This window comes from Lathyrus oleraceus, chromosome 3, assembly GCF_024323335.1.
Source record: "Lathyrus oleraceus cultivar Zhongwan6 chromosome 3, CAAS_Psat_ZW6_1.0, whole genome shotgun sequence".
NCBI classification, from domain to species: domain Eukaryota; kingdom Viridiplantae; phylum Streptophyta; class Magnoliopsida; order Fabales; family Fabaceae; genus Lathyrus; species Lathyrus oleraceus.
In genome coordinates this window covers 515,933,624-515,961,321 of record NC_066581.1, presented here as the reverse complement: position 1 = coordinate 515,961,321, position 27,698 = coordinate 515,933,624, and the positions used below count along the sequence as shown (strand labels likewise).

General features: G+C 32.8%; 2 protein-coding genes across 2 annotated transcripts; one reads left to right on the top strand and one right to left on the bottom strand.

Moving 5' to 3' along the window:
- The first annotated feature begins 485 nt into the window (after positions 1-485).
- On the top strand, positions 486-8,166 carry LOC127128552 (aquaporin NIP2-1). Its single transcript, XM_051057897.1, has 5 exons — positions 486-786; positions 953-1,177; positions 7,330-7,524; positions 7,621-7,682; positions 7,817-8,166. Exons 1-5 carry the CDS (start codon positions 673-675, stop codon positions 8,043-8,045), a joined length of 825 nt encoding a protein of 274 aa, XP_050913854.1. The 5' UTR covers positions 486-672; the 3' UTR covers positions 8,046-8,166.
- Positions 8,167-25,538: 17,372 nt separating this feature from the next.
- LOC127131912 (uncharacterized) lies at positions 25,539-27,187 on the bottom strand. The gene is made up of 2 exons (XM_051060796.1): positions 27,022-27,187; positions 25,539-26,851 (listed from the first exon to the last, which is right to left on the bottom strand). Exons 1-2 carry the CDS (start codon positions 27,185-27,187, stop codon positions 25,539-25,541), a joined length of 1,479 nt encoding a protein of 492 aa, XP_050916753.1.
- Between the last annotated feature and the right edge of the window lie 511 nt (positions 27,188-27,698).

The following is a 27,698-nucleotide window of genomic DNA, read 5'->3' as shown; positions in this document are numbered from 1 at the left end:
GCGTGAAATAACCTGAAAAAAAGTCTCAATAATTAGATATGCATTTAATGAAGTTTATCTGAATCTTTTCCACTTCTCGACGCATGATCGAGATTAGACATGCCCAACCCAGCTCTTAGAAGACTTCGGATGCACCATAACATGACAAGCTTTTGGGGCAATTGTTTTGGAACGACCTCAACCCCAAAGGCCGTAAGACCCAATTTCGCCCATCATAGATACCACCATACACGTGGAAACATGTTGATTTTTGATCCATAACTAACTCTATCTCCATTATTCAAATACTGACTTGGACGTTTGATTGTTAACCTTGCAGATCCATCCCGCACAACCACACTAAAATAACATGCGTCATCACCTCGGAGAGCTGCACAAATAATTCTACTTTTAGAACAGAACATATCCTTAAAAACAATTATTCTAAAAGACAAAAATAATTGTTCATGAATTAATTGTCCATTTTTTAACATTAAGAAAAATAGTTTCCTCATGGGATTGACAGGTTTATGGACATAGCTTCTTAAAGTGTCGGCAACCTTAAGATAATTTAGCATACCAACTAAATTATATATACTACTTATGGAATCATTGAGGAAACACAAAAGTGAGTGAGATTATAAAAGAGTCATATCTAGAGATCCCATTTCAGATTAGATATATCATTCTAAAATGGAGGTTTTTGACAGAAGATCATCATCATGCAATTTGTTCAATGTTACAAGTGAGCTTCAAAATCATATAACACAAAAGCAATCAATGTACCCTCCTGGCTTTCCAAGAAAGGTAATTACTATAATATTTAAGACAACTCTATTAATCTCTTATGTTCATCTTTTTTTTTAATAACCTCCTTTCTTAAATATAATTGAATCCTGAATTTTTGATTTATTAATAACCATTTGTTGTGGTAGATTAATTGATTTTTCATAAATTTGAATTAAATATACAGGTATTTGCAGAGGTTATAGGGACATATTTGTTGGTGTTTGTGGGGAGTGGGAGTGCTGCTATGAATGCAATTGATGAAAACAAAGTAACAAAATTGGGAGCTTCACTTGCAGGTGGATTCATTGTAACTGTTATGATTTATGCAATTGGACACATCTCTGGTGCACATATGAATCCAGCTGTTTCCTTAGCTTTTGCCACCATTACTCATTTTCCTTGGAAACAGGTTTGTCTCTTATATACTGATGCACCATTCCAAAACTTTTGGTGGTTGTTGCATTTTTTATTTCTTGTCTCGTTAGAAAGAAAATAACTAATTTTTTCTTGTCTTGTTAGAAAGAAAATAACTAATTTGGTATCACAATCTATTTTGGTAGTTTACAGAAGTAGTTATAGATTATTATGTAGGGGGTGGCAAAAGTACATTAGCCCTTTTAAAATCCATTTTGCAAAAGTCCGAACAAAAAATTAGGGCGGACAAAGTTGATAAGTTAAGGATAAAAATCTAAAATCTTGATCAGTCTCATGAAAAAATAATAAAGATTGGACGGTATACTGACTTGTATTTCTAAAAGTTAAAAATTGTGAAAAAAATTTGTTAATATTCACATCTGAAAAAAAAAAATTGGACGGTGTAAAAGAAATATATTAGAAGGTGTGAGCTAAAAAATCTTAATTTATTTCGCTGATAAATAAGAAAAAAATAGATATACTCGATAGATCGGATACGTTGTGTCATCCTTATTTTTAAATATATGGATCTATTTTTTGTGTTCAAAAACCAAATGGTTGTAGAAGAATCTATCAACCAACAAAATATCTTTCATTTCATTTTCTATTTATTTTCTTCATGCATTGTGACACAAAACCAACCAACGTGAGTTATTTTGTAGTTGATCAAGTCTATATCAAGCTTATTTAGCCAACAGATAAATTGGTATGAGTCAAATTCAAATATAAGTTATGGACCCCTATAAATGTTTTTGCTTCAATATACTATTGTTGAAACGACCCTATGCAAATTCTTCCATGTGATGCAAGGTTTTCATCACCAAGAATCCTCACTGGCATGACATGACGCATATAATAAAGTATATTATATTGAAAGCACAACTACACTTAGTTTATAATTAAATTATATATAATTTTAAATTTATTTATTATTAAATTTTTTACTATGTTTTGAATAAAGTTGTTGTTTTATAAATATCAATAATTTTACATTATATATTAATACCAATAAACCATGTTGTTAATGATAAAACTATAAATCAACAATTTATATTTATTTAACTCAAATAATACTTACTCGTTTAACTACCTCAGCCACCCCACTATTAAATGTTTAATAAATAAAATAGTTTTTCACAGTTAGTCCTTAAAAATTATCGATTAGTAATTTAATTACAGGGGTGTTTGCAATGCGGTTTGAGCGATTTTAATGCTAAAAATCATCTGAATCACAAAAGAAAAAAGTGCGTGGTTTGATTTGGTCCGGTTGACTTTTAAAAATAAAATCAAACCAAATCAATTTGGGATTCAGTTTGATTGGTTCAGTTTATATATATATATATATATATACCAGTAGCAATTCCGGGGATCAAAACAGATCCAATTTTAAAACTCGACTCTCAAAAGAGGAGGAAATAACTCTAAAGGATAAGCAAAGATTTTGCTTACAGTTCAAACTCTCTGGGAGAGGAGAAAACACCGCTTGGCAACATCGCGGAGAACGAAAGCACTGATGAGAACATCAGCCAATATACTGAGAACAAGAGAGATCTGCTGAGGATCCACATCTTCAAATTGAGGGATATATATATATATATATATATATATATATATATATATATATATATATATATATATATATATATATATATATATATATATTAAGGCATACATAAACATATAGAGGACACATAACTTTGTGTTTAGAAATTCATAGATTACAAAATAACAACAAAACTCATCATATTTGACCAACAACTTCTCATTTAATATATAAAAAATAGATTAAACAAAAGTGGAATAATAAACATAAAATAATATCATAAATATTATAATGAGAAAAAAATAAAGGAGGTGAGAGATTAGTGAAGATGAAAAAGAAAGAACATAACATATGAGAGGTTAGAGAATGAGATGTGCGATAAAACTAAAATTGGAAGAGAGAACTGTAACATAAAAATGAGAAGATGAAAAAGAAAGAATATAAGAGAGTGAAAACTAGAGAAGAGGATGCGAGATGTACCTGACGAAGAAGACGTGATACTACTATGAAATATTTGAAAAGAATGAACTGAAAAGTTAAATGTGAGAAAGAGAAAATTGTTCATAATCGTAAGGTTAAGGCATAATAGGTTTGTGCTTGGCTTGAATGCGAGTTAAGTGAATTTTGGATTGTAACATAATGCGGTTTGATTGAGTTTGCAAACTAAAAACCACAAACCGAACTGAACTGTGCAATTTTGTTTAAAAAATGGCTCAAACACATCCGAAGCAAATGCAATTTTTTTGCGGTTTTCGATTTGATTTGGTTCGGTTTACAATTTTCTATTTGGTCTGTTCAATTTTGAATACCCCTAGTAACTTATGTTTATTGGGTTCTTCATAAAATTAGTATATCTTTTATTTTCTCAATTAATAATTTAAAACATTAAATTAATTTTCTTTAAAACTGATATATGATGGAAATAGGCCGATGCGATTTAGGTTTTTCCAAGACTAAGTCTAATCTACTAAATTTATTAAAGCTTAAGTCTAATATGTAGTCTCTCGTAGACTTATTTTGAAGTGTGAGCCTGTGTAACACTTCGTGTAATATATATATCTAGAAGAATATTATGCATAGTGTTAAGTGGTATTGATACAACATAAGTACCTAACAATATCATTTATATACATGTCCAAAATCCTAATATACATTATATGACACATGATATACATGAGTACCTGACATAATACTAATATATATATATATATATATATATATATATATATATATATATATATATATATATATATATATATATATATATATATATATATATATATATATATATATATATATCAAAAAATATATTGAAACTTCGAAATCTTTGAAACATCTTTACTCCGCTTTACCTTTGCATTTTCCTGTCTTAAGGTATCGGAAAATTAAACAATATAATTAGGGTGAGATAATAATCTCAAATGGTTCTCATATCTTATAAATTCACCTGCCTCTAAAGGGTTAATATACGGTACTCTAACTCAAATCATTCAACTTTATCCTACGTGTATACATTCACACAATAGAATAAAATATTGAGTATCTATGGGCTTTTGCATCATATGGAAACATAATAAATAGGGTCCAGATAACCAAATAAATCATTACTCGAGGATGCAAACAACAAAGTATCTTTCTCCGGACGATCCCGCATCTGGGACTATAAATACGGGTCACGAACCTCTGTCACGTCGAACATCTTTTCCACTGGGAAGTTCGCTTCTTTGTGGGTCTCTAACCAACTATGAGGTTAACCCCTTTATGAGACTCTAACCCAGTGTGAGATTCACTCATCTATGAGACTCTAACCCATTGTTAGGTTCACTCTTTTATGGAACTCTAACCCACTACGATGTTCACTCTTCTATGGGACTCTAACACACTACAAAGTTCTCTCCTATATGAGAATCTAACCTACTATGAGGTTCAGTCCTCTCTGGGACTCTAACCCACCGTGAGGTTCACTCTTCTATGGGACTCTAACCCACTATGAGGTATATTATTTATTTCTCTCGTTCACTATTTTACATAGGAGTGAGACTCAGAATAAGCATGAATAGGGGTTATTTTTAAATACGTGATTATTTTCATCAATCACTACATGATTATACTCATTAATCACCATGTCGTCACTACATGATTATTTTGAGCACATATTCACACATCATTAACAAAACATCAATACAACAACAACACAACACAAATACAACAACATCACAACATAATTTCATAGATTAGCAACAACAATACAACATAAATACAACAACAATACAACATAACTTCATGGATTATCAACCACAACATATGACATAGCAAGAATCGTGTTTCAAATAACAATTTCACAACAAAGTAAGAAATCACAAAACCTTAAAACCCAATTTTATGAAAAAAATTCTCCCAAGACTACAACTATCTAAGAATCCAACTTAATATAGAATCTTAAATTGAGTTTTAAGTAAGAGATGAAGATGATGATTAAGATGCTAATTCTTCCCTTTCCTTCAAGTGTTTCATCCTTTCTCTTTCTCTTTTTTCTCCCTTTTCTCTTCCTCTGTTTTCTATCTTGGAAAAATAAGAAGAATGAGAGAAAAGGAAATTTGATAATTATATGTGGAAATGTTATTTGTCCTTTAGTGGCAACAATGTAAGAAATTACCATTCACCCTGACAAATCCTCAAAATATCCAAAATGCTACTCTTCAGAAATTTACCAATTTGTCATTCCTTACTTACTAGTAAGAATTAATGGATTTGATTAAAACTTAATCTCTTCTTAGAACACTCATTACTCAATATCTCCATATTAATAAGGAAATTAGCATTTAAGAGTAGAGATGGTAATGAGCAGGATTTTGGCAGGGTACTATAGTATCCATCGCCATACCCGCAATTTGAAAAAATCCACGTGTCCAAGCTCATTGGGTGCTAAAGTTAGCACTCATACTCGTGCCCTATGGGTATGTAACATTCCTATTAAAAATGAATAGATCAATTATAAAATATCATATAATTTTAAATATTTAAAAACATTAAAAAAATTCAAACAATTTATTGTTGAAATAAACGAACATTTATATTAAATATGCAATGGTTTAACATTGGTATACGTTTTATAATTGATAGACATGCATTTTTATATAATGATATAAATAAAAAATATATAGATATAAATAAAAATAAATAAATATATATTGTGCGAGTATGGGGCGGGTGGGTACAAAGATGCATATACCTGCATTCATACCCGCTTATTTTTGTGGATAATTACCCGAACTCATGCTCGTACTCATTTTTGCGGGTTTTTACCATATTCGTTGTGGGGTAAATTTGCAGTTGTTCATTGGGGATGGGTCAAATTGTCATCCCTATTTAAGAGAATATGGAATATTACGGTCTAAAATTTTCGACCGTCTAGTTAGTGAGTTAGCATACTTAAAAACTTATTTTATTTGAACATATATAAATAAGGAAGTCAATTAATGTCTATATAGATTAAAAAACTAAAGTATTAATAATACTAAAAATTTGTTTGCATTACCTTATTTGAGCTTACCTAATAACGTAAGTTTTATGCGATCATTTGTTTATGAAAACTTATGAAAATAATTTATGATATTATTTATAAGATATTTTTAACATATTTTCACATGATAATTACGATTTATTTTTTTGGTTTAATTTAAAGTATAATATACAATATAATAATATAATAAAATTATTCATATTTATTTAAATAAACTAGTTTGATTGGTTTAAAAAAAATTATGGATTGAGGCATAGTCTGACATGAGTCTATGTAGATTATGCGATACATCCTTGTTAATCGATCTGATCTATTCTCACTTCTATCCAACTAAGCTCAAATACCAAATTATTATGTTATATTTATTAGTGTCAAAAACAAAAGTTCTCTCTTCTAATAATTTAATTATTTTTTAAAGATGAATAAATAAAATATTATTCTGAATTACAATGGGGTGTGTGGAAATATAACTCAAAAATCCCGTTATATATTATTGGGCTTCATAGTCTTGATTTTGTCTTGACACTCCCTTATCATACTTGACACCCCTTTATTTTTCGTATTGAATGAAATGTTATTCTCATTATTAACTCCATTTTAAAATAATATTTGTCAAAAAAATTCCCTCTAAAAAATGCAGTAAAATTTGAAAATTTTGATAAAATCCAATAATTTTTTTAACTGCTACGAAACATATTTGGAAAACTCAATATAAAATCATAATTTTTTTTCAAAAATCTATTATTTTATATCTTTTATTTGAAATTTTTGGTATAAAAATAAAATGTTACATCGGTTTTTTTTAATCCAGTAAAATATTATAAATTCTCTAAAAATCCAACAAAAATTTATGAATTTTTCCAAAAATTTATTAAATCTCAAAAAATCAAGAAATACAATATTTTTTAATAAAAACACTACTATAAAGAATGTCAAATATAACTGAGGTGGCAGGACAAAATATCCTTAATTTTTATTAATTATACATTTGAGTCCTTTCTATTCAGGCACATAATTAACAAGTCGATACATTCTGAACCTTAAACCTTAAATCTTTACTTTGCTATATCTTTCTCCGCAGGTTCCATTTTACATAGCAGCTCAACTCACAGGAGCAATTTCTGCTTCGTACACACTTAGAGCATTGCTAGAGCCATCAAAGCACCTAGGTGCAACATCACCTTCTGGATCAAACATTCAAGCACTTATCATAGAAATTGTCACCACTTTCACCATGGTGTTCATCTCCACTGCTGTCGCAACCGACTCAAAAGCCGTAAAGAATTCCAGAAATGCTCATAAAATATATTTACTTTGTTCCACCAAAACTTTTTATACACATTGTATTAATTAAAATGCTTTTACTTTGCAGATAGGAGAGGTTGCTGGAGTAGCTGTAGGTTCATCTGTTTGCATTGCAAGCATTGTTGCTGGGTAGGAAATTGTCTTTATCTTACCCATGTCATGTCACAAACAAAATAAATATGTGTTGTGAAAATTTTCAAAAGAACCAAACGTGGTAACTAATATAAGTTGTCACTGTCTTGTGATGTTATTTATTTATACAGACCAATTTCCGGGGGATCAATGAACCCAGCAAGAACATTAGGTCCTGCAATTGCTTCCGCATCTTACAAAGGAATTTGGGTTTATATGGTTGGACCAATTACTGGTGCACTTTTAGGTGCATGGTCTTATGTTGTGATTCAAGAGACAGATCATAAACAAGATATTGTAAATTTGCAATCTCCTCTTTCACTCAAGTTACACCATGAGATGAATGGGATTGAGCTATAGTTTGTGACAATGCTAAGTGTGAGAATTGTATATTTTTGTATTGGAGTTTGGACACCTTCCAAGGCATTGTACTTTCCTTGTGTACAAATTGGATATATATACTAAGTAATTAGTTCTTATTTAGTGATTTGTGAATGTGATGTTGATATCAGATCCTTACAATTACACATAATATGACTAATTTTATTATCATTCAAAAGTAATCAATACACATAATTAGTGGTATATTTATAACATAGGTAACAATTGTAACGGTTACAAACTAAAATAGCCTAAAATAGTGGAATTGGATTACGCCAAATAATGTAATAACAAATTAACATATGGTTTCTAATACTCCCCCAACAAGTTGGATTGTTAATTGAGAAAAGTCCTAGATTGCTAAGAAATGAAGAAAATGTGGGAGCAACACACGCTTTCATCAAAACATTTGCAAGTTGGACATAAGATGGGATGGGGGAAGAGCTTAATTAGGTTTGATTCTGATTATTAGTGTATAAGATGGTAGTCGATTTTGATTTGCTTTGATCATTCATGAAAGGTGGGGTTGTGTGCAAGGTAAGCAACAGATCGATTGTCACAACAAATGGATGTGGGCTTTTTGAACTGGATGCCAATATCTTTGAAGAGATAGTGCAACCATTGAACCTCACGTGTGAGGGGAGCAATGGCTCTATATTTTACTTTGAAGATAGAGTTTTAGACCGTTGTTTGCCTTTTGGATTTCCCCAAGATAAGAGACTTGCCTGAAAAAAGAGCAAAACCAGTGGTGGATTTCCTAGTTGTGGGCATGTTGCCCATTCAACATCTGTAGAACCAGAGAGACATAAATCAGAATTTGCAGGATAAAATAATCCCTAAGTAGTTTCTTTTAAATACCAGAGAACTCTAATTGTTGCCTTAAAATGGTTATCAGTAAGATTTAAAACAAATTAATTGATTTATTGTACAACAAAGGAAATATCAGGGCAAATAGTAGTTAGATAAATTAATTGCCCAATTAATTTTTTATATTATGTAGAATCGTGAAAAGAATAAGAATTAGGGCAATAGAGTTTTATAGGTGAGTTTTAAGGAGTTTTCAAAGGTTTAGAAGCTATCACATATGTATTGTGTCAGAACAAGATTTGTTCAAGCTCCTAAAAGATTTTGATGATAACGATGTATTTAAAGAACAACAGGGTTTACTAATGGTTATTCTAGTTTGCATAATCAAAAGACATTAACCTTAATATTAATCAAGTTAATCACTCAAAAGAACCATTAAAGGGAAGCAAAGTTGTTCTGAATCTGAAGTATCAGAACCAAGCTTCCAGACTCTGATGAGTCTATCCAAGTATTCCAGATGAACCTGAGCTTATCATGGAATCCAAAGATCAACAAACTATGAAGAATGGAATCTTTTGAAGCAAGCATTCACTGTCACAAGGAATGACCCTGCAAATTTTTAACGTGTTTTACCAACACTTCTGAAGGATCTGCTTCAAAGGAATTTGTCTACATCAAGTCATCAACTCTATAAGTGTTTATCCAGACTAGTTCCGATTAAGACTCTGATGAAAACAAACTCTGAACTTGTGAACTCTAGACTCTAAAGTCTCACTCCAACTAGGTTCTGAAGACATACTTTAACTTCTGATCAATCTTTAACTAATTCTATTAAAAGCCTCTGAATCAAGAATTTAAGTATAAGGATAGCAGCGACTCTGAACAAGCTTCAACAAACGTCTACAAGAAGATTTCAAGTCTGAAGTTATCCATAAAAGATCACGTGACAACGGTACAATACTTTATCTCTAATCAACATAAAGATGTGTTCCCAGGATCTTATCTCTCCAACTGCTCTAAACTTTACTCTCTTCTCCCAACGTCTTTATGCTAGCTGAGTTTTGACTCACTCTATTGTGCAACAACTAAAGACCTTTAACGGTTGCTTGTATCATGGTAGCTTCAACAACTATCTGTAATATGGTAGTTTTCAATCTTCAATGGATCTATTTATAGATGAAGATTGAAAATAATCTCTCTAAGTCTGTTCTGACCAAGTTGAATGTGATTTGAAGAATACATGATTGTGTTTACAAAGATGTGATACTAATTCACTATATTGGTTGAGAGAGACTGTGTTTTAATCAGAAAACACATATCTATGAAACACACATTAAATAGAAAATATAACCAAAAGGGTTAAGTGTGTGAGAGCAGACATGAAACATATTCACATACATTATAAAGATAGAATATCTGAATATGTTCATTAGAATAGAAAGGAATAACAACAAGAAAAATTTGTGCAAGGAGAGAAGAATAATTAGTTAGGCAAAGAAGTCTCTTTCTATATGATTGAGCAAAAATCTTTAACATGAGATTAAGGTGGAAAGTTCTTAGAAGAGTGTTTAGGCAAGGAAGTCTCGAGTTAGGTGCTTGAGCATTGAAGTCTCATGCTTGCAGGTAGAGCAAAAAGTCTTTAACATGAGCTTAAGGCAAGGAAGTCCTGAACAGGAATTTTACGCAAGGAAGTCTCGATTAGGGGTGATTGATAAGGAATTCTTGATATGGGTGCTTGAGCAAGGAAGTCTCGATCAAGTGTGATTGAGCAGGAAATCTTGAGTTGCTGGCTTAACAAAGTATAATCAGTCTGATTAATGTTAAAAGCTCTTGTGCTGCAAGGGAACTGGACTACTCTCTCTTTGAGAGGAATCAGGATATATTGTGTGTATATTTATTTATTTCTGCATTTATATTTTGATGTGCAAATAAACTCTGAAGTTAGACTCAGTTCTAATTCATCCTCTTACTCATATCCGAATCTGAGCTTGAAACCTTAGGTTCTGAAATAGAGTTGAAAAAGAAAGAAGTAAACTTCTCACTTTTGATATTTAATCCGGTATTAGACTCTGAACGTGGTTCAAAATCTGATGTTCCAAAATCATAAGTGAAAAGAGATCTTTAGTCATATGCAATCCACCCCCCCCCCCCCCCATTCTTGTATATTTTTCTCATCTTTAGTTGGTATTAGAGCCTGACAGTGCTTATTTCACTTAACTATGAAACAAAAAAGATTCGGTGAGAAAAAGCTACTCAAGCAACGACTCAGCTTTCCTTGAATTTTCCTTCATTTGTTACAAAATGGAAACTATAGAAGGAAAAGAAAGTTGAGCTAAAGGAGATCAAGAAACTTTTTTCTTCTCTAGGTCACTTGTTTTGTGAGTATGAAAGGATTTTTAATCTTTAAGACTGATTCGTGGGACAAGTGTGCTTGTTGAAGAAATCCAGAAATATTTTCTACCTTAAGTCATTTTCCTTGTAAGTATCAAAGGACTTCTTAATCCTTAAGACTGACTTGTGGGGGTAAATGTGCTTGTTGTAGGAATCAGGTTTAATCTTGATCTGCTTATTTAAAAGGAAGATTGATCAAATATCCATATTCCCAAAGGTCAGAAAAACTAGAAGAAACTTCTAATTGAGAAGATTCTAATGGGGATTATGATAATGAGGAAATGGCCTTCCTTTTGCAAGAGATTCCTACATCTTACCAAGAGTAATAAGAGACTCTTTAGTATAAGCTTTAACTTCAAAGGCTTATGTTCCTAGAACAGAGAAGTTGATTAGAAGATCTTTTATAATTGCAACTAGCATGATCACTTCTGACATGATTGTCCTGATCTTTAAAAGAAAAATCATTTAAGGAAAGCCTTATGAAGGAAAGTTTCAAAGAAAGTTCAAGAACTATCTCATGACAACATTGTAACACTCCAATTTTATTGAATGTTTTATTTTGAATTTTTGATGATTTATGATGATTTTCAGTGTTTTATTTAATTATAATTGTATGAAATTTATTTAGTTATTATGGTTTAACTAAATAAATAAGTGTTTGAGGGTGTATGGTTAGCATTGTTGAGAGGGAGAAAACTAGATTAAATCTAGAATATTACTATTTTAATATTTAAGTAATAGTAATTCATTTGATTTATTTAATTATAATGAAGAAATAGAGACTTTGGGTCAAAAGGGAAATTATGAGAAGTGGAAGGGAGGAAGGAGTAAGAGGGATAAGAGTTGGGTCAGAATTTTGATTCTAGAAAGATTATCCTAAAAATATAAGTTAAGAGTTTAACCTAAGTTTAAGAGCTTTTTGGACCAGGACATAGAAAATTGGAAAAAAGGAGAAAGAGGCAAGAGGAATGGGAAAATAGAGAGAAGGCTAGGAGTTAAGGAAGAATGATCAATAAAACCTGAATTTTATCAAAGTGCTTCTAGGAATTAATGTAAGAGGGAAATTGCTTCTTTAATGAGTGTTTAAGAATGAGGGGTAGAAGGAGGAGGCCTTGACCTCCAATAGGATTTGGTGTTCTAATGTTTGATTCTGGATTTTTTGTTATAATTGTTGTTGTATGATGAATTTGGTGAGAATTTTGTTGTTATTATATATGCATTATTTTCTGTTTTGAGATGTCAAATGTTTTCCACCATGTTTGAGGGATTGGAAGGTTTTGGGTAAACATGAATTGATGAGATTGAATTATTTTTTTGATGCCAATATGTGAATTATTATGAAATTCCTGTTTTAATCACTGAATAAGTGTAGTATGTTGAATTTTGAGATCGGAGGTGTTTACGGAATCAAAATCGGAGGTTCAAAAGGCCTCCAATAATGAAAATTACGTTTGTTCGTTCCTGTACAGTGGTAAGCGGTTAACGCATTGGTGTAAAATGATAAGTATTTTTTGAAATTTTTGTGACTGTAACGGGTTGCGTGTTTTGGTGTGACCGGTTACAGTTGTTGTGTACTGATTTTTCGGTTCCAACAATTTTCTTCGTAATTGGAGTTTCGTGACACGTATTGAGACGCGATTCGAAACTTTGGAAAGATAAATAAAAATACTATTAAATTATAATGATTTAAGAGGATTAATATGGGATAATTTCCTTAATAATTGACGAAAATTACATGTATAATTGTCTGACGATTTACGCCATAACTTTTGATCCGTAGGCCCAAATGACGTGCCGTTTGAAGCGTTAGAATTATAACGCTCAGAGATGCATCATTGTAGTGCTTTGTCAGATAGCTGATAGGTATTAATATGACTAATGTAGGGATGTTTGTTCTAACTTGTATGATTGGTTAGCAAATCATTATGTTTATACGATGATGTGTCGTCGTGTTGGTGAAGTAACATGATCAAATGCATATGAAGTTACAATTGTTGAGTTCCTATTATTTGTTGTTATTTGTTGTTGTTTTAACACTATTTATTTCTTGCTTGTGACAAATAATTGTGGTGAATTTTAAATATGTTTCATATTTAATTATACATATTTTATGTTTATGTTGATTATGTTACTGGTGGCATACACGATCAAAAGATAGGCCAATGTGTATGTGTTATTCTTGCATGTTATGAGTACATACATTCATGTCATAAAAAATTTAGTTCTTTTTGGTGAGCCTTGGTCCTATGATGGGGATCGAGTGCGAGTAGCTGGTTCTTGTAGGAATTGGTGAAGTGTTACATATGGCGATGGTAGCAATTTTGGTGTGCTCTGGTTCCAAGAGGGAATATGATCCTATGGTGGGGATTGAGGAGAGAAATGAACCTGAGTGTTCATATTTGGTACCACATGCATGTCGAGTCGGTGTTGAGTACATTGCATAAGTGTTGCATTTGTATTGATTGTTGTTGATGTGTTGTTGGATGAGAATACTTAATATATTTGTGTTGATTGAGTAATGTGTATGTTGCTGCTATGTGATAATCTACTCCTGCCTGTTTTCACCTTTAATTATTGAAGTGTATTCTCACCCCTTCTATTTGAATGTTGTCTTTACATGGGAATCATGCAGATACTCAAGAATAGTATCGTTGAAGTAAGTGGAAGATAGCTCTTGGAGTTACTTTTTTATTTTTTTTCTTTTACTAGTGGTACTTTGCTCTGGTCATGTAACATTCGGTTGGGTTAAACGCTTGTTTTACTCCTTATGTCCGATTATGTTAAAGTCATAAGACTAATTTTGTTGTTGAGCATTCTTAAGATGTTGAGTTGATTGATTACAACTCTCTTATTTTGTTATTGGAATTGAAGTTTAAGACTAAATGTAATTACTTTTTCTTCCATAATTGTTGATGATAATTCTACTGTCATGATACTTTAAAATAGAAGTAAGCTTGCGATGACAAGTTATGAATGTCTTATTATGTGAATATATGATACTGATCAGATGAGATGGATATCTTGTAAACATCCCATGTATGATTCAGATAAGTTGGATATCGTGTAAACATCCTTATTACAAATGTGTGTATTGAAATTTACTGTTAAGACTCGTGTTACGGGCCAGGTCGTGTTTTATAAATGTGTGACACCCTACGTGGTTATATTTTATATTAAATTATACAATAATTTATGTGTGGGGTTTAGGGTGTTACAATAGTGGTATTAGAGCGGGTCGGTCCGTCCGGCCAAGTTTTTTTATGATGTTAGTTCCCTATTAGTCGATGAGTGTATGTACACTATCGATGCATTGTTTATTCTAATGTTGTTTTATGGTGTGCATAATGGCTAGGAGAAACAATTGTGCTATTGTTGAAGCTTTGGAATCGCTTGCTCGGGTGATGGCTTAGAATGCATAGAATAATCAGATTAGGGGAGCAGGAGCAGCTCTTGCTGAGTTTCGTGCTTTGGAAAAATTTCAGAGGAATAACCCACCAACTTTCAAGGGTAGCTATAATCCATAGGGTGCACAAGCATGGCTCAAAGAAACCGAGAAGATCTTTTGAGTGATGGCTTGAACTGAGGTTCATAAGGTACATATTGGTAATCATATGCTGTTAGAGGAAGCTGGGAATTTATGGGATAACGTGCATCCAAGATTGGAAGCTAATGGTACAGAGATAACTTTTGTTGTGTTCAAAAATGAATTATTGGAGAAGTATTTCCCTGAGGACGTGTGTGGCAAGAAGGAGATAGAGTTCCTTGAGTTGAAGAAAGGAAACATGATTGTGGCAGAGTATGCTGCGAAGTTTGAGGCGCTGGTGAAGTTTTATCCTCATTACAACAGAGTTGATACCAAAACTTCCAAATGTCTCAAGTTTGAAAATGGGTTGAGACAAGAGATCAAACAAGGTGTTAGATACCAATAGATTCGTTGGTATGCTGAACTGGTGAGTAAGAGAAGAATCTACAATGAGGATAGTAGAGTCTGATCTACTCACTATAAAAGTCTTAGTGAGAAGAAAGGGCGGATTCGAGGAAAATCTTATGTGACTCCCGCTAACAAGGGAAAACATAAGACTTTGGGTGAGAAGAAACCAAGTGGGGGAGGGGATCCCGCTTCTGTAAAGTGTTTCAAGTGTGGCGAGCTGGGCAACTTGCTAATGAATGTAATAATAAGGTTCTAAGGAGTTCCAAACATGGGAAGACGGGTCACCATGTTGCAGGATGCAAGAATGATGGTCTGACTTGTTACAACTATGGTGAACAGGGTCATATCAGTATGAAATGTCATAAGCCAAAGAAGACGACAGTTACTGCTGCCCAGACTAATCGTAAAGTGTTTGCTTTGAGTTGTTCAGAGATTCCCAAGACGGATAACTTGATCATATGTATATGTTTTATTAACAATGTTGAGTTAATTACTATTATTGTTACTGGTGTTACTCATTTGTTTATTTTGCTTGAGTGTGCTAAGAGGTTGGATTTAAAATTATCTTTTATGGTTGGGAGTATGGTTATCGATACCCCAACTAATGGTTTTGTGACTACTCCAATGGTGTGTTTGAGTTGTCCGTTAACCATTTATGGAAAGGGTTTTGCGATGGACTTGGTATGTCTACCTTTCAAATATGTTCATATCAACGGCTACAATAGGACGGTGATATTTCCATAGTTTGGTGTAATGGAGAGTTGATGTTTCTATCTACTAAATAAGTTGAAGAACTCTTTGAAGATGAGGTTCATATGTTTGCAATGTTTGCATCATTGCAAGTTGACAGTAAAAATTGCAAATGTTGATTTACCTCTTCTGTGTGACTTTCCGGATGTATTCCCAAATGATATCAGTGACTTGCAGTCGGAGCGCAAAGTTGAGTTCTCCATATACTTGGTACTCGGTACTAATTCAGTGTTGATGGCTCCATATAGGATGTCGGCATCATAGTTGGGAGAGTTGCTTGAGAAGAAGTTTGTTCGACCAAGTGTTTCTCAGTGGAGTACGCCAGTGTTACTAGTTAAGAAGAAGGATGGCAGTATGAGGTTGTGTGTTGACTACAGACAACTGAATAAAGTTACTATAAAAAATAGGTATCCTCTTTCGAGAATCAATTATCAGGTCGATCAATTGGTGGGTGCTTGTGTGTTCAGTAAGATATATTTGAGGTCAAAATTTACAAATGTCACACATTATTTTTCTTGTCGAAAATATCAACAATCATGGCAATGGCGCTAAAACCTTGATGGACAATTTACTAGTAAGTGTACTAATGTTGTTATTGAATTAATAAAAATAAATTTATCTCCACAGGAATTACGAACTTAAAACAAGGTATATTATGCGATATGATTAAAACCAGTAAATATGGGTTTTTCATATTATTTTAGTCGAAAATAAAAGAGAGAAGGTTTGATAACAATTATGATAAAGACGGTCAAGTCTTATTATCATAATCCCATATTTCTACTTGATTGATGAAACGAGCATTAACATACACGCAATGACTACAAAGTTACACGACAAATTAACTCTACCGCCACACCCAATCTGTTGGCGTGTAGTTCAATAGCCCACACGTTAATTCCCTGATCCCCCTGGTCAATTATACCCTTAAATCTGGAAACACAACACGTTAATATATAAATCACAATTTCTAATCATATTATCCCTAGCCAATTAGCGAATTCAACAGTTAAAGTATGTTGGATAAATAACCCTAGGGTCAGTAATCACTACTTATCAAGATCAATTCGAATGTCGTAACAAATAAAAGGCAATGAGCATAATCAATAACTGAATAATAAGAACGAGTCAGAACAATCACATTAACAACATCATATCATATGTCTCAATCAAGTAAAAACAGGTTCATCATCAAATAAGACCTAACCTAAGAGGAATCTATCTAGTCATGTTGAAAAAATTCAATACCATAAGTGTAGATTCAGAGAACATGAAGAATCACCGAAGAAATAACTCTCAAATGGCCTCCAAAACTCCAAAGTCGCTCAAATATGTCACTTTTCTCTCTCCACAATCCAACCTCTTTTTATTTTCCTCATATTCCTTATAAAGTTGCCAAAAGTGTTTCATAAAAAATATTCAACGCGGGCATGCTAGATGTCAATGCGAGAGAGTTGAGTAATCATTAGCCCAACGTGAGCTTGTCCTAGCATGACGTGGGTGCATTTTTTCACCTATTTTCTCACTAAGTGTTGTTCTTCACCCTGTAAGACCCTAATTTTGACCCTAAGATCCCTCATGGCATCATATCATTTGCTCATTGCATTTCCTCAAGGATCATAGCTTGTTTGGCTCCTTAACCCTTGGGTTGGGACTTGTGTGAGTGGTTTGAGACCACCAAGCATGCTTGTATTGTATATTATTGCTTTTCTTATCTTGATTACTAACCAAAAGCACAAAAATATGTCACTAACTCTTTTTGTTTTGAAGCTCAAGTGATCACATGTGCCCTTGCTCCTAGGAGGCTCCTAAGCTCAACGAAGTGGCTAGATGAAGATGAAAGCAAGCATGATAATGGTCCCCAAAGCTCTCGATCATCATATATGCCTCCCAAGTATCTCAATTTTCCAACTTGGTCAAGATAAACCAAGGGGCTTGAGGATTGTTTCCCAAGGAAACCCTAATTCAACTGTGCATTGATTGTGCCTTGCCCATGAAGCAACCTCAACCTATGATCAAATTAAATCAATGGGAGTTATTTCATTCATTATTTTATGCATATATGAGCCTATGTGAGTATCCTCAATCATTCATTCATCAAGATTTGAAGTTTGGCCTTGAGAAGTTGACCAGTCAAGTCATCTAACTAAACTGAGGATTCCTGAGACCTAACGTTTGATGTGTTTGTCAAATGAAGATGACCTCAAGAGAAACAATGTTATTAAAAACCATATGAAAAACTTTCATGTTCATCAAAAATCCATTTGAAACTTGGAAGGTCATCATTCATGTCAAAACATTATAGGTCATTTTGGTTGAAACCCTAATTTTAGGTCAACTTCCCAAGGACCTAACTTCCTTATTTTTTATGATTTTGAGGTGAAACCAATTTCATTGGAAATCTTGAGATGTCTACTTCAATTTTTATGTTGGACAAAATTTCATAATCCTAAAAGAAACACATGTGATAATACAAAACATTATAGGTCACTTTGGACCAAAACCATTGAATTTGAAAAATGTCCAACTTCAAGTGCCCATAACTTTCTCATAAAAAATCCAAATGATGCAAACTTTAAGTCTATATTGATTATCTTGAAAATATATACAACTTTGATGCTGGAGGTGTTTCCATTTGATTCTTACATCATTGAAATAGAAGGGCTTGAAGTTGATCACTTTTGATAAAAGATTTCAAAGGAAACCTAGACATGTTTTGTACCTCAAACTTCAAGGCCAGTTTTCATAAATTTCCAAACTCCAAATGGATTTTTGCCCAACATAACTTTCGTTCCTTATTCAAAAATCTTTCCAACCATTACTCACACCATCATGTTTGGATTTGCCATGTGTGATTTTCGAAGGGCTTAACATTTATGATCAATTATGCAATTCACATTGAATCTTCATGGACAAGCAAACACCAAGCCAATTGCACGTGCAAACCATCTCAGAATGATATCAACTTGCATTTCCACTCAATTTTGGGCCTCACATACGCCTGTACAGGCCCATGCATGGAGGACCCAATTCTCATACACACGAGTATTGCCTTGCCTTGCTTCATCTCCAGCTATAAATACATGGGATTGCTCATTCAAATATCAACCTTAAGGTGATCTGAAAGGCCGCTGAAGTGAAAACCCAACCTTACTCAAAGGAATTTCCATTTTCATTTTTTCAAATTCAAGCTTGAATTTCAACACAATCATGTGATATTCAAGTTTCAATTCCTTAGCCTTGCATCCTCATCATCTCAAGATCAAATTGGAAGCAAAGATTTGAAGAGATCGTGTTGTTTAAAGCTGCACTTCAAAGGTATAACATCAAACTATTTTGATCTAAATCTTACTCCATGATGTGAATTGTTGTGATTGAAACTGTTTTCTGAAGTCCTCGAGCAAGAGGCAGATCAGTGGTGGTCTTGATTTCATGATTTGAACCATTTCAGTTTGCATGCCTTGAATTTCAAGCTCAGATTTCTCACTTAATAGAAACATTGAGCACAATCCAAGGTTACAGGGGTGATGTACATCACCCCAGCTTCATTTTGGTACCACGTTTGTTTATTTTCATTGAAGTTTCAAAACCTGCGCGTGGTGGCCGGAAGTTGTTTGCTGGCCGGAGAAGATGGTGGTTTCCACCACCATCCCCACGTGGATACCCCACCGCCCTTGGATCTCAATTAAACGATCTAATCTTGGTCGTGCGTGTGTTTGACCTCTTTTAATTCATTGTGTGATGCATTTGACTTGTGACCATGGTACATCAGCGCTTCTGAGCCCTTGGATGACGCCACGTCAATTAATAAAGTCAATCCAGCGCTCCTGGTTTTTTTTGCTATTTTCTATTTTCTATTTTATTTCCTTTTAATTCCTTTTTATTTCAAAAATTCATAACTACTTTATTTGAAGTCACAAAAATATGAGACCAATGGCAAAAAAATTCTTGAAAAATCTAGTTTCATAATCTGATTTTTAATTATTTTTGTAACTTCATTTAATATTTTTTGTGAATTATTTTGTTTTTAATAGTTTTTAATTCATTTTAAATACTTTTGATATCTGAAAATTCCAAAAATATTTTCTTAACACATATGGATCATGATAAGTCTATGAAAAATAGTCTCATCAATTTCTTAATTGATTTGAGATTTATTTGAGATTTTAGTTCATTTGTGTTATTTTTGGTTTTTAATTGTTATAAAATAGTTTCTGTTTTCAAAAAATATTGAGAAAATTTGTCAAACCTTGTTTAACCATGTTAGACCTATGATGATTCAATTGGACTTGTTGAAGTTGATTTGAATTGAATTTGAGGTTTGACCATATTTTGTCCATTTTAATTTTGCATTTATTTTAATTCCAAAAAATACAAAAAAATATGTTTGACTTTGTTGACTTCTAATCTTCATTTCTCTTCTCTTTTACATTAGTTTATGATGATTTGATTCACATTTGATCATTGTGTTTTGATTATGTCATTTGAATTCTCCTTTTTTTCATTTCATCTTCATCTCACTTCTTCTTTTTATTTTGGCCAATGAGTTAATGATTTGTGGTTGGTCTTAACACATGAGAGGCTTAACCTTCTTTGATCCAAATCAAACTCAACTTGATCAAAGATCAAGTGAGTTGCTTTGTGTCCAAGATAGGTTGCTTCTTAGTCAAGCAAAAAAACCTAAAGTCCATACAAGGTATTTCTTCTTTTCTGTTGGCATGTCAAGTTGTAGGAGTTTGGCTTACTAGTCATGATCTCTAACTTGTGTTTATTTACCTATAGTTTTATTGACCGGCCTCAGATAGGTGTGACTACTACATTAGTCCACTTACGATTGCTTAACATAGCGCTAAGTTGTCTTATGACACACTAATATTAACTACTAACTACTAACTTTAATTCAAGCATTTAATTTCTTGCAATTTACTTTGATGCAATTTACTTTCTTGCTCATTTATTCATATTGCTTTTTCCCTTTGCTCACTTGAGCACATATTTTATGCTTATGCCATTTTCCTTTTGCTCATTGGAGCTCATATTGTATATAAATATATTGTTGCTTTGTGTTTGTTTTGTCTTTGTTTGTGTGAACCCAATGCAAAAAGGAGAAAGGACTTAGAATTCGGACCTTACCTATGCTTAAAGGAGTTCAAGAGCAACTAGGCCTCATGCCTTTAAAATGCTAAACTTGTTGAAGAGCAACTAGGCCTCATGCCTTTAGAATGCTAAATCTTAAAGTTGACTTCAAATGACCCCTAATCTAAACTCATTCTTTGTCCTTTTCACTTATTGTGTTGTGAACTTTTTGATATTTGTTCTTGTATGGTAGGGATTCCATCTTGAGATAGTAAGAAGGACCATTGTCATGAGTAGCCAAGTTAAGAGAGACAAGCCAAGTGGAGATCCTAGGAGCTTGAATATAATATATATTTGATTGCTTGTTGCTTGCTAAGTCCAAAGGAAAGGATCATCTTGAATCATCTTTATGATCTCAAGAAAAGGAACTCCAAGGGTTTTATCTCTTCTCTTATCTTTGCATGTTTAGGACTAGCCCTTCTCTTCTTCTCCCCACTTTAACCCAAGCCAAACTCATTTTGTGCAAACTTTGACATTGTTTTCAAACTAGAAACCTAGGCCTTATGCCTTTGACTTTTTTTCAAAAATCTTTTCATTAATACTCATTGTGAATAAACCTTAAGTCTACTTTGACCTCATTTTGTAAATACACTTAACTTGTAAATACAACTCACTTCAAGTGATTTTGTGGTTCCAATGGCCAACTTTGTTAAACCTTTTTTCATAAACATTCGCCATAGGTTTGAGTTATCATAGTGGTTAATGTAAGCCTCACCTTTTCCTCAGTGATTGGACTATAAGTCTTCCATACTTATTATAGGGTTAACCCCTCACTAGTATGTTGAAACTCTCCTCACATGGTGGATTGTTGGTTTAGGTTGAGTTTTCTCCCTTTGATAACAAAAGACCTTAAGGCTTTTGATCAAATAAATTCACCAATCTTTGAGATTTTTACCCTGAACTACGAGGTTTTGATCCTACCTTTGTGATGGTACGTAGGCAATGGGTTCATCCATTCAAACAACAAAATTGTAAATATAATCTATTCTCTTCTCATCCCCTCAATCTTGTTTGCACGAATATTTTCACAAATACCAACCTACAACACATGTTTGCAAAAAGAGGTTCCCTTAGAGTAGTAAGGATGTCTTGGGTGCGTAAAACCTTCCCATTTCATAACCAACCCCCTTACCCAGATCTCTGACATTTTTATTAGTTTTTGATTTGATAAAACTTCTTACTTGGCTTTTGTTCGCTTTTTAGCCTTTCCTTTGGACAAATAAAAGTGCGGTGGCGACTCGAATTATATGCTTACTTTTGATTTAGTCAATAAATCTAAAGGTAACGAATACCCTGCTACAGAAAAGTGGCGACTCTGTTGGGGAAAAGATGTGCTTCTTCCTAGTGGGTTTAGCCTACTTTTTGCTTGTTGTATTGTATGTTTATATTTATTTGTGACATATTTTTGTGCAAATTTGGGATGACTGTATTATTTGTAATATATGAATTGCTTGATATATATCAATTGCTTGTGTGCTTGGTGATCTCTTGTGAGATGAGTTCTATACCCGAACTCGAGTGCACTTATGATAGGAGAATGGCATAGTCTTGTTGACTTGTGTGGAGTTATTCCTTAGTAAGTTGACTTGCAAGCCCATTCACTTGGTGGAGGTCTTGTTGGGATCAATAATGTCACACGAGTATGTAATACCCCAAAACTTACCATTCATTTTTCCTGGAAGCATGGGATTATGTTTTACACTTCATTAGCATCATATTAGGTCATACTCATTGCATACTGCATTAGTGACATGGAGATCAGGTTTTGATCGATCACTCCTTAACAGAAGGAGCCCACACAAAGCAAGATTGAGAATTTGACTTCATTTTCTAAATATACAAGTCTCAAGGGTCTCAGGGGGGGTCCAAGTATCTTATTATGGTCCTTAGTTCATCAGTGAAGGATTCAAAGCTAATAGAGTGTTCATCTGGATTTAATTAGGAATTAGGGTTTCATGGCTACCTGCAACAGGAAATGTTTGGTTGGAAGTAGAGGAGCTCATCCATGTCATGATTAGAGAGGCATCTTGGCCTAGGAAGATTCACAATTATCTCAGAAAGATCCATTGGCAATCAGTGCAATCAGTTCCTGATCATTTTTTTCCTAAAACTAGGGTTTGGTATAAAATCAGTTTATTTCTGATTCTTTGGGTGAAACTCTTTTCCATGGCCCTCCATATGTCCACAAGGGTCTACATACAAAAAATCAGCTCTTTATTTGAGCTAGAAGTGCTTCAATTGATCAATGGAATCGGGAATCAGACAGTTCGGGAAAAGTCAACTGTGGGGCCAGAAAAGTCAACTCCTGACATTTTGAGAGTGGAATCTCAAAATCCATGCCTAGGGGATCCTATATGTGAAATTCGATCAAGGTTGGATCATGGACTCATCATTTAATCAGGAATTGGAAAAGTTACTTAATTTGAAAATGGTTGACTTTCCATTTACGGCAAGTTTTCATGATCGTTGCACTCACTTTAAGCCCATTTTGCATCAAGATAAAAGCTCCATTTGAAACTTTCTCCAACATGAAAGTTGTTCCTCTTGTTCCAAGCTTTCTAGAGATATAAAGTTTGCTCCATTTGGATTAGAATTGAGAAAGTTATGCTTAGTCAAAGTGAGACATTTTTTTAGGACACTTAGAAAAATTTCTAAGTCCAAAATCTTCAAAATTTGTCAAGACTTCTTGGTCAATTTTCTTGCACTTCAAGGCATTATTTGAAAATACTTTCTTCACAACAATTGTACCTTCCCGTGTTCTCTTTCACATCCTTTTGGAATCATCTCATTTGGATCCATGTTTTGAGAGATACATTCATTTAAAGTGGGCACCATGACTTGATTTTCTAGGCAGATTTTGGGCCTGGTTGGCCCAATCAGATTTTCTAAGCATGTTGCACAAACCAGTCACGTTTTTTTACCTCTTTTGGCCATGCATTGGACATCTATTCACTTAAGTTTGGCCCAAAATAACATTTTACACCTCACTTCACACTTTTATTCTTATGGATAAATCACTTATTAAAAAGCCCATGAGAACACCTAATCCACCCTATTTAAGAAGCTGAAACCCTAACCCTAAAGGAGCATTGGAATTTCGTGGAAAAGAGGCAAAGCTTCATCACATATGAGATTCCATTACACTTCTATTTTCCATTAGGTAATCATCTCTTCCATGGCCATGTTTTGATATATCTACGCTTGCTTACCATGTTCATCACCATTAATCCTTCCATTTTCATATTTCTTTTTCTTATTTAAAATATTTTTTTCGTCCATAAAATTACCCGAAAATATTTTTCACTTTTCTTAACATTTTATTTAATTTTATATAATTTTTATTTTCGTATTTTTTTAATATTACTCCCTCCGTTTCTTTTTAAGTGTCGTTTTAGAAGATTTTTTTTGTTCCTATTTAAGTGTCGTTTTGATGTTTTAATGTTACAATTTGTCAATTATACCCTTACTATTTAAATAACTCAACTTTATATTTTCCATAAATTTTTCTTTCTTAATATATGTAATAACTCACTCCACATTTTCCATAAAATTCTCTTTCTTAATACGTACTCTCATTCCCATACATAACTCCCATTCCTATTCAAAGTATTGGCTGGTCAATAAAAATTAAATTCAAATGATAGCTTCCAATGTTACATAGAAAAATGTATTAGCATTAAATTTTGTCAAAGGAACAAATTTACCAATTGAAGACTTAAAATTCTATAAAAAGGATCAGTAGCATTGTTTAAATTATCAAGTGCAAAACAAAAGAGCTCTGGTGGAAACAACAAAAGACTCCATGGATGTTCAAAAAAAAGAAAGAGTGGAAGACTCATTGGAGCAAGAAGAAGGAGAAATAGTGGAAGACTCTTTTGACAAGATACAAGAACAAGATGACAACGAAGATGAAGTATTATCAAGAGTTGTATTGGATTTTGATTTAAATGAAGAGGCAGATTATGAATTTGATTTGAACAAATTTCCTGAAGAAGAAGAAGAAGAAAACAGAAAAGAATCTTCCCACCATGTTGAGTTTCGACCTGTGATAAAAAAGATGATAAAAAAAACTTCTTCCAAAATTTTATTGAAAAATATTTGTGAACTAAGTATGGAGTATCTATTTTAGATTTGGCTTAAGTGCATAAGGTATAGGAGTTGTTATTTAAGAAGTCATTGTTATTGTTTTTTTTATTTACTCCTTGTTATTGCTTAATAAGTATGGAGAAGAATTCCTTGTTATTGCTTTTTTTATTGATACAATTTAGGAACTGCATTTCTTACGTTCATTCTTATTGTATTTTTTTATTGAATTCCTATATTTGCTAAAGTTTTGGAACTTAACTTGTTACGTGCAGGAACATTATTTTTTTATGGCTAAAGTTTAGGAATTTAAAAAAAAAAAAAAACTCTATTTGAAATTTTCAAATGTGACTACATCCCAATTACAATAAGTATTACTCCATGTTTAAGTAATTTTTGACTTCTTGTACTAATATTGGATCACACTTAATTTGAATTGGTAGTTGTCCTACTCTTTCAAGCCTTTCCTTATTTACATGAGGAATTTTATATTTATTGGAACCTTTCTCTTTCATGATCTCTATCATGCATAGTTGCAATGATACAAATATACGATTGGACTTAATTGAAGGAAAATTTTCAAATGACTTCACCACTGCACTGATAAGTTCATCAATAGTTTTCGGTGCTTCCTTGTATTGCAATGATTGTATAGCCGAGAAAAAACCAAGGTCTAAGATATTCAAATCTGGAGAGTTTGCAGGCTGACACATTAAACGAATATCAAACCCATCCTTGGTGGCAGCTTCACGGAATAAAGGATCATCATGGTTTATATGCGTCCTTGCGTTATCCTGCTGGATAAATATTGTTGACTCAAATTCATCTCTTGGCCATTTTTCTCTTATAGCGGGTAGAACTTTGTCAATAAGGAATGATCTTACCACATCTCTATTTACCGTAGTTATTGCTTTTGTTACCATTGTTCCCGCAACTCTGTTAATACTTGACCTTATAGCCGGTTCATGGGTAACAAACGGAAAAACACCAATTTTACCCGAAAAAGTTTCATTTTCTTCTGAGTCAAATCGTGGTCGAGTTTGAGCAACTAAGAACATAACTTTGGCAATGAAATTTTTGCTCTTACATGTCCGATATGGCTCATCTTCATCTGGGAGCAAATAATACTTCTCGGATTTTTTAGTCATATAAAACCATTTTTCATCAATATGAATAATATTGTGCATGCTCTTAAACATTGGATCATGTGGTGTACCTTCAAGCATTGATAAACAAAATTCCAGCCTAGATATTTTGTTTTCTTCTTTCAACAGTGGTTTTATGGCATTTGAATTACGCCGTATAGCCCCTGATTTTATAAGCCTGAACACCGATGTTGGATTGGTTTTCAACGCAAAAGCTAAAGATCGAATGTTTGTTCTTTGACTGAAAGGAAGTTCACGAATTTGATTCTCATCAATTGAAATTCTCTTACGTCCACAATTTTTTGTCTTCCTATGAGAGACATCACGTGTTTCACTTTCTTTTGCTCTTTTCCAAATACGTTGAACAGTTCTTAGAGGAACCGAATTTGATGAAGCCACCTCATTTGTAGCTCCTTTACGTAATTTTCCATCAACGCTTTTTTGTAGTAGCTCATGATAAATATACATGCGTTCTTCATTGCTTAAGATTCTTAATCTCTTTTTTTCTCTAGGTTCTGCTTCAACATTTTCTGCAATATACACTGTAAATTTTTAAAAAAACAAAACGATTACTAGAAACAAGCAAAACTTAGATTTGAATTACGCCACAATATGATTCCACCATTATTTTACATAAAAACATGAGATAAAAACATGAGATAAATTATAGGAATTAAAAGTAACCAAACACACATGAAATTAAAAAATATACTTGTGTCATTGTTTGTTTCAACCTCCTCTTGTAAGTTATCTTCACAGGACTCATCAATATTATTGGTTGCTTCAAACTCCTCTTCTAAGTTATCTTCATCAAACTCATATAACTCAAATATATGTTGGTTTGTTAATGATGTTTCTGTATCACTATCTAAATCCATATTTTATGAGTTGTAAATATTTTGAACTTATAATATGAAACCATACTATATGTACTACTGGTTTTAATTTTTCGGTGGGAAACTTAAGTTTTTATTAAAATAATTGGAGGGAATATTTTTTCCTTTAGCCATTCATTGAAACAATAAGCAATAAGTTTTCCTTTAGCCATTAATGAAAATGCAAGCAGTACGTATTCCTATAGCAAGCAATATTAATTCCAAAAATTTAGGAGTAGTTGAAAAATGCAACGGAAGAGAGAGAGAGTTATGTGGAGAAAATTATGGAATTAGTTATTTGAAGTAAATAATTTAATGAGTACTTATATTAATGAATTTTATTTAGAAAGAGAAAGTATATGGTGGATTAAAATGAGGGTACAATGGGAAAAAATTATAACAATTCATTTATCTTGGTTGGAGAGCTTTATGCTAAAACGACACTTAAAAAGAAACGGAGGGAGTACTATTTTATTTTAATTATTTATTCTAAATGGTCCATTTTAACACACTT

Bases quoted from the DNA above. Each gene is read 5' to 3' on its own strand.
- LOC127128552 (XM_051057897.1), top strand. From the start codon at position 673: ATGGAGGTTTTTGACAGAAGATCATCATCATGCAATTTGTTCAATGTT. The intron at 1,178-7,329 runs GTTTGTCTCTTA...CTTTCTCCGCAG, and splicing joins CTCATTTTCCTTGGAAACAG to GTTCCATTTTACATAGCAGC. The intron at 7,683-7,816 runs GTAGGAAATTGT...TTATTTATACAG, and splicing joins ATTGCAAGCATTGTTGCTGG to ACCAATTTCCGGGGGATCAA.
- LOC127131912 (XM_051060796.1), bottom strand. From the start codon at position 27,187: ATGGATTTAGATAGTGATACAGAAACATCATTAACAAACCAACATATA. The intron at 26,852-27,021 runs GTATATTTTTTA...AAAAATTTACAG, and splicing joins TGAAACAAACAATGACACAA to TGTATATTGCAGAAAATGTT.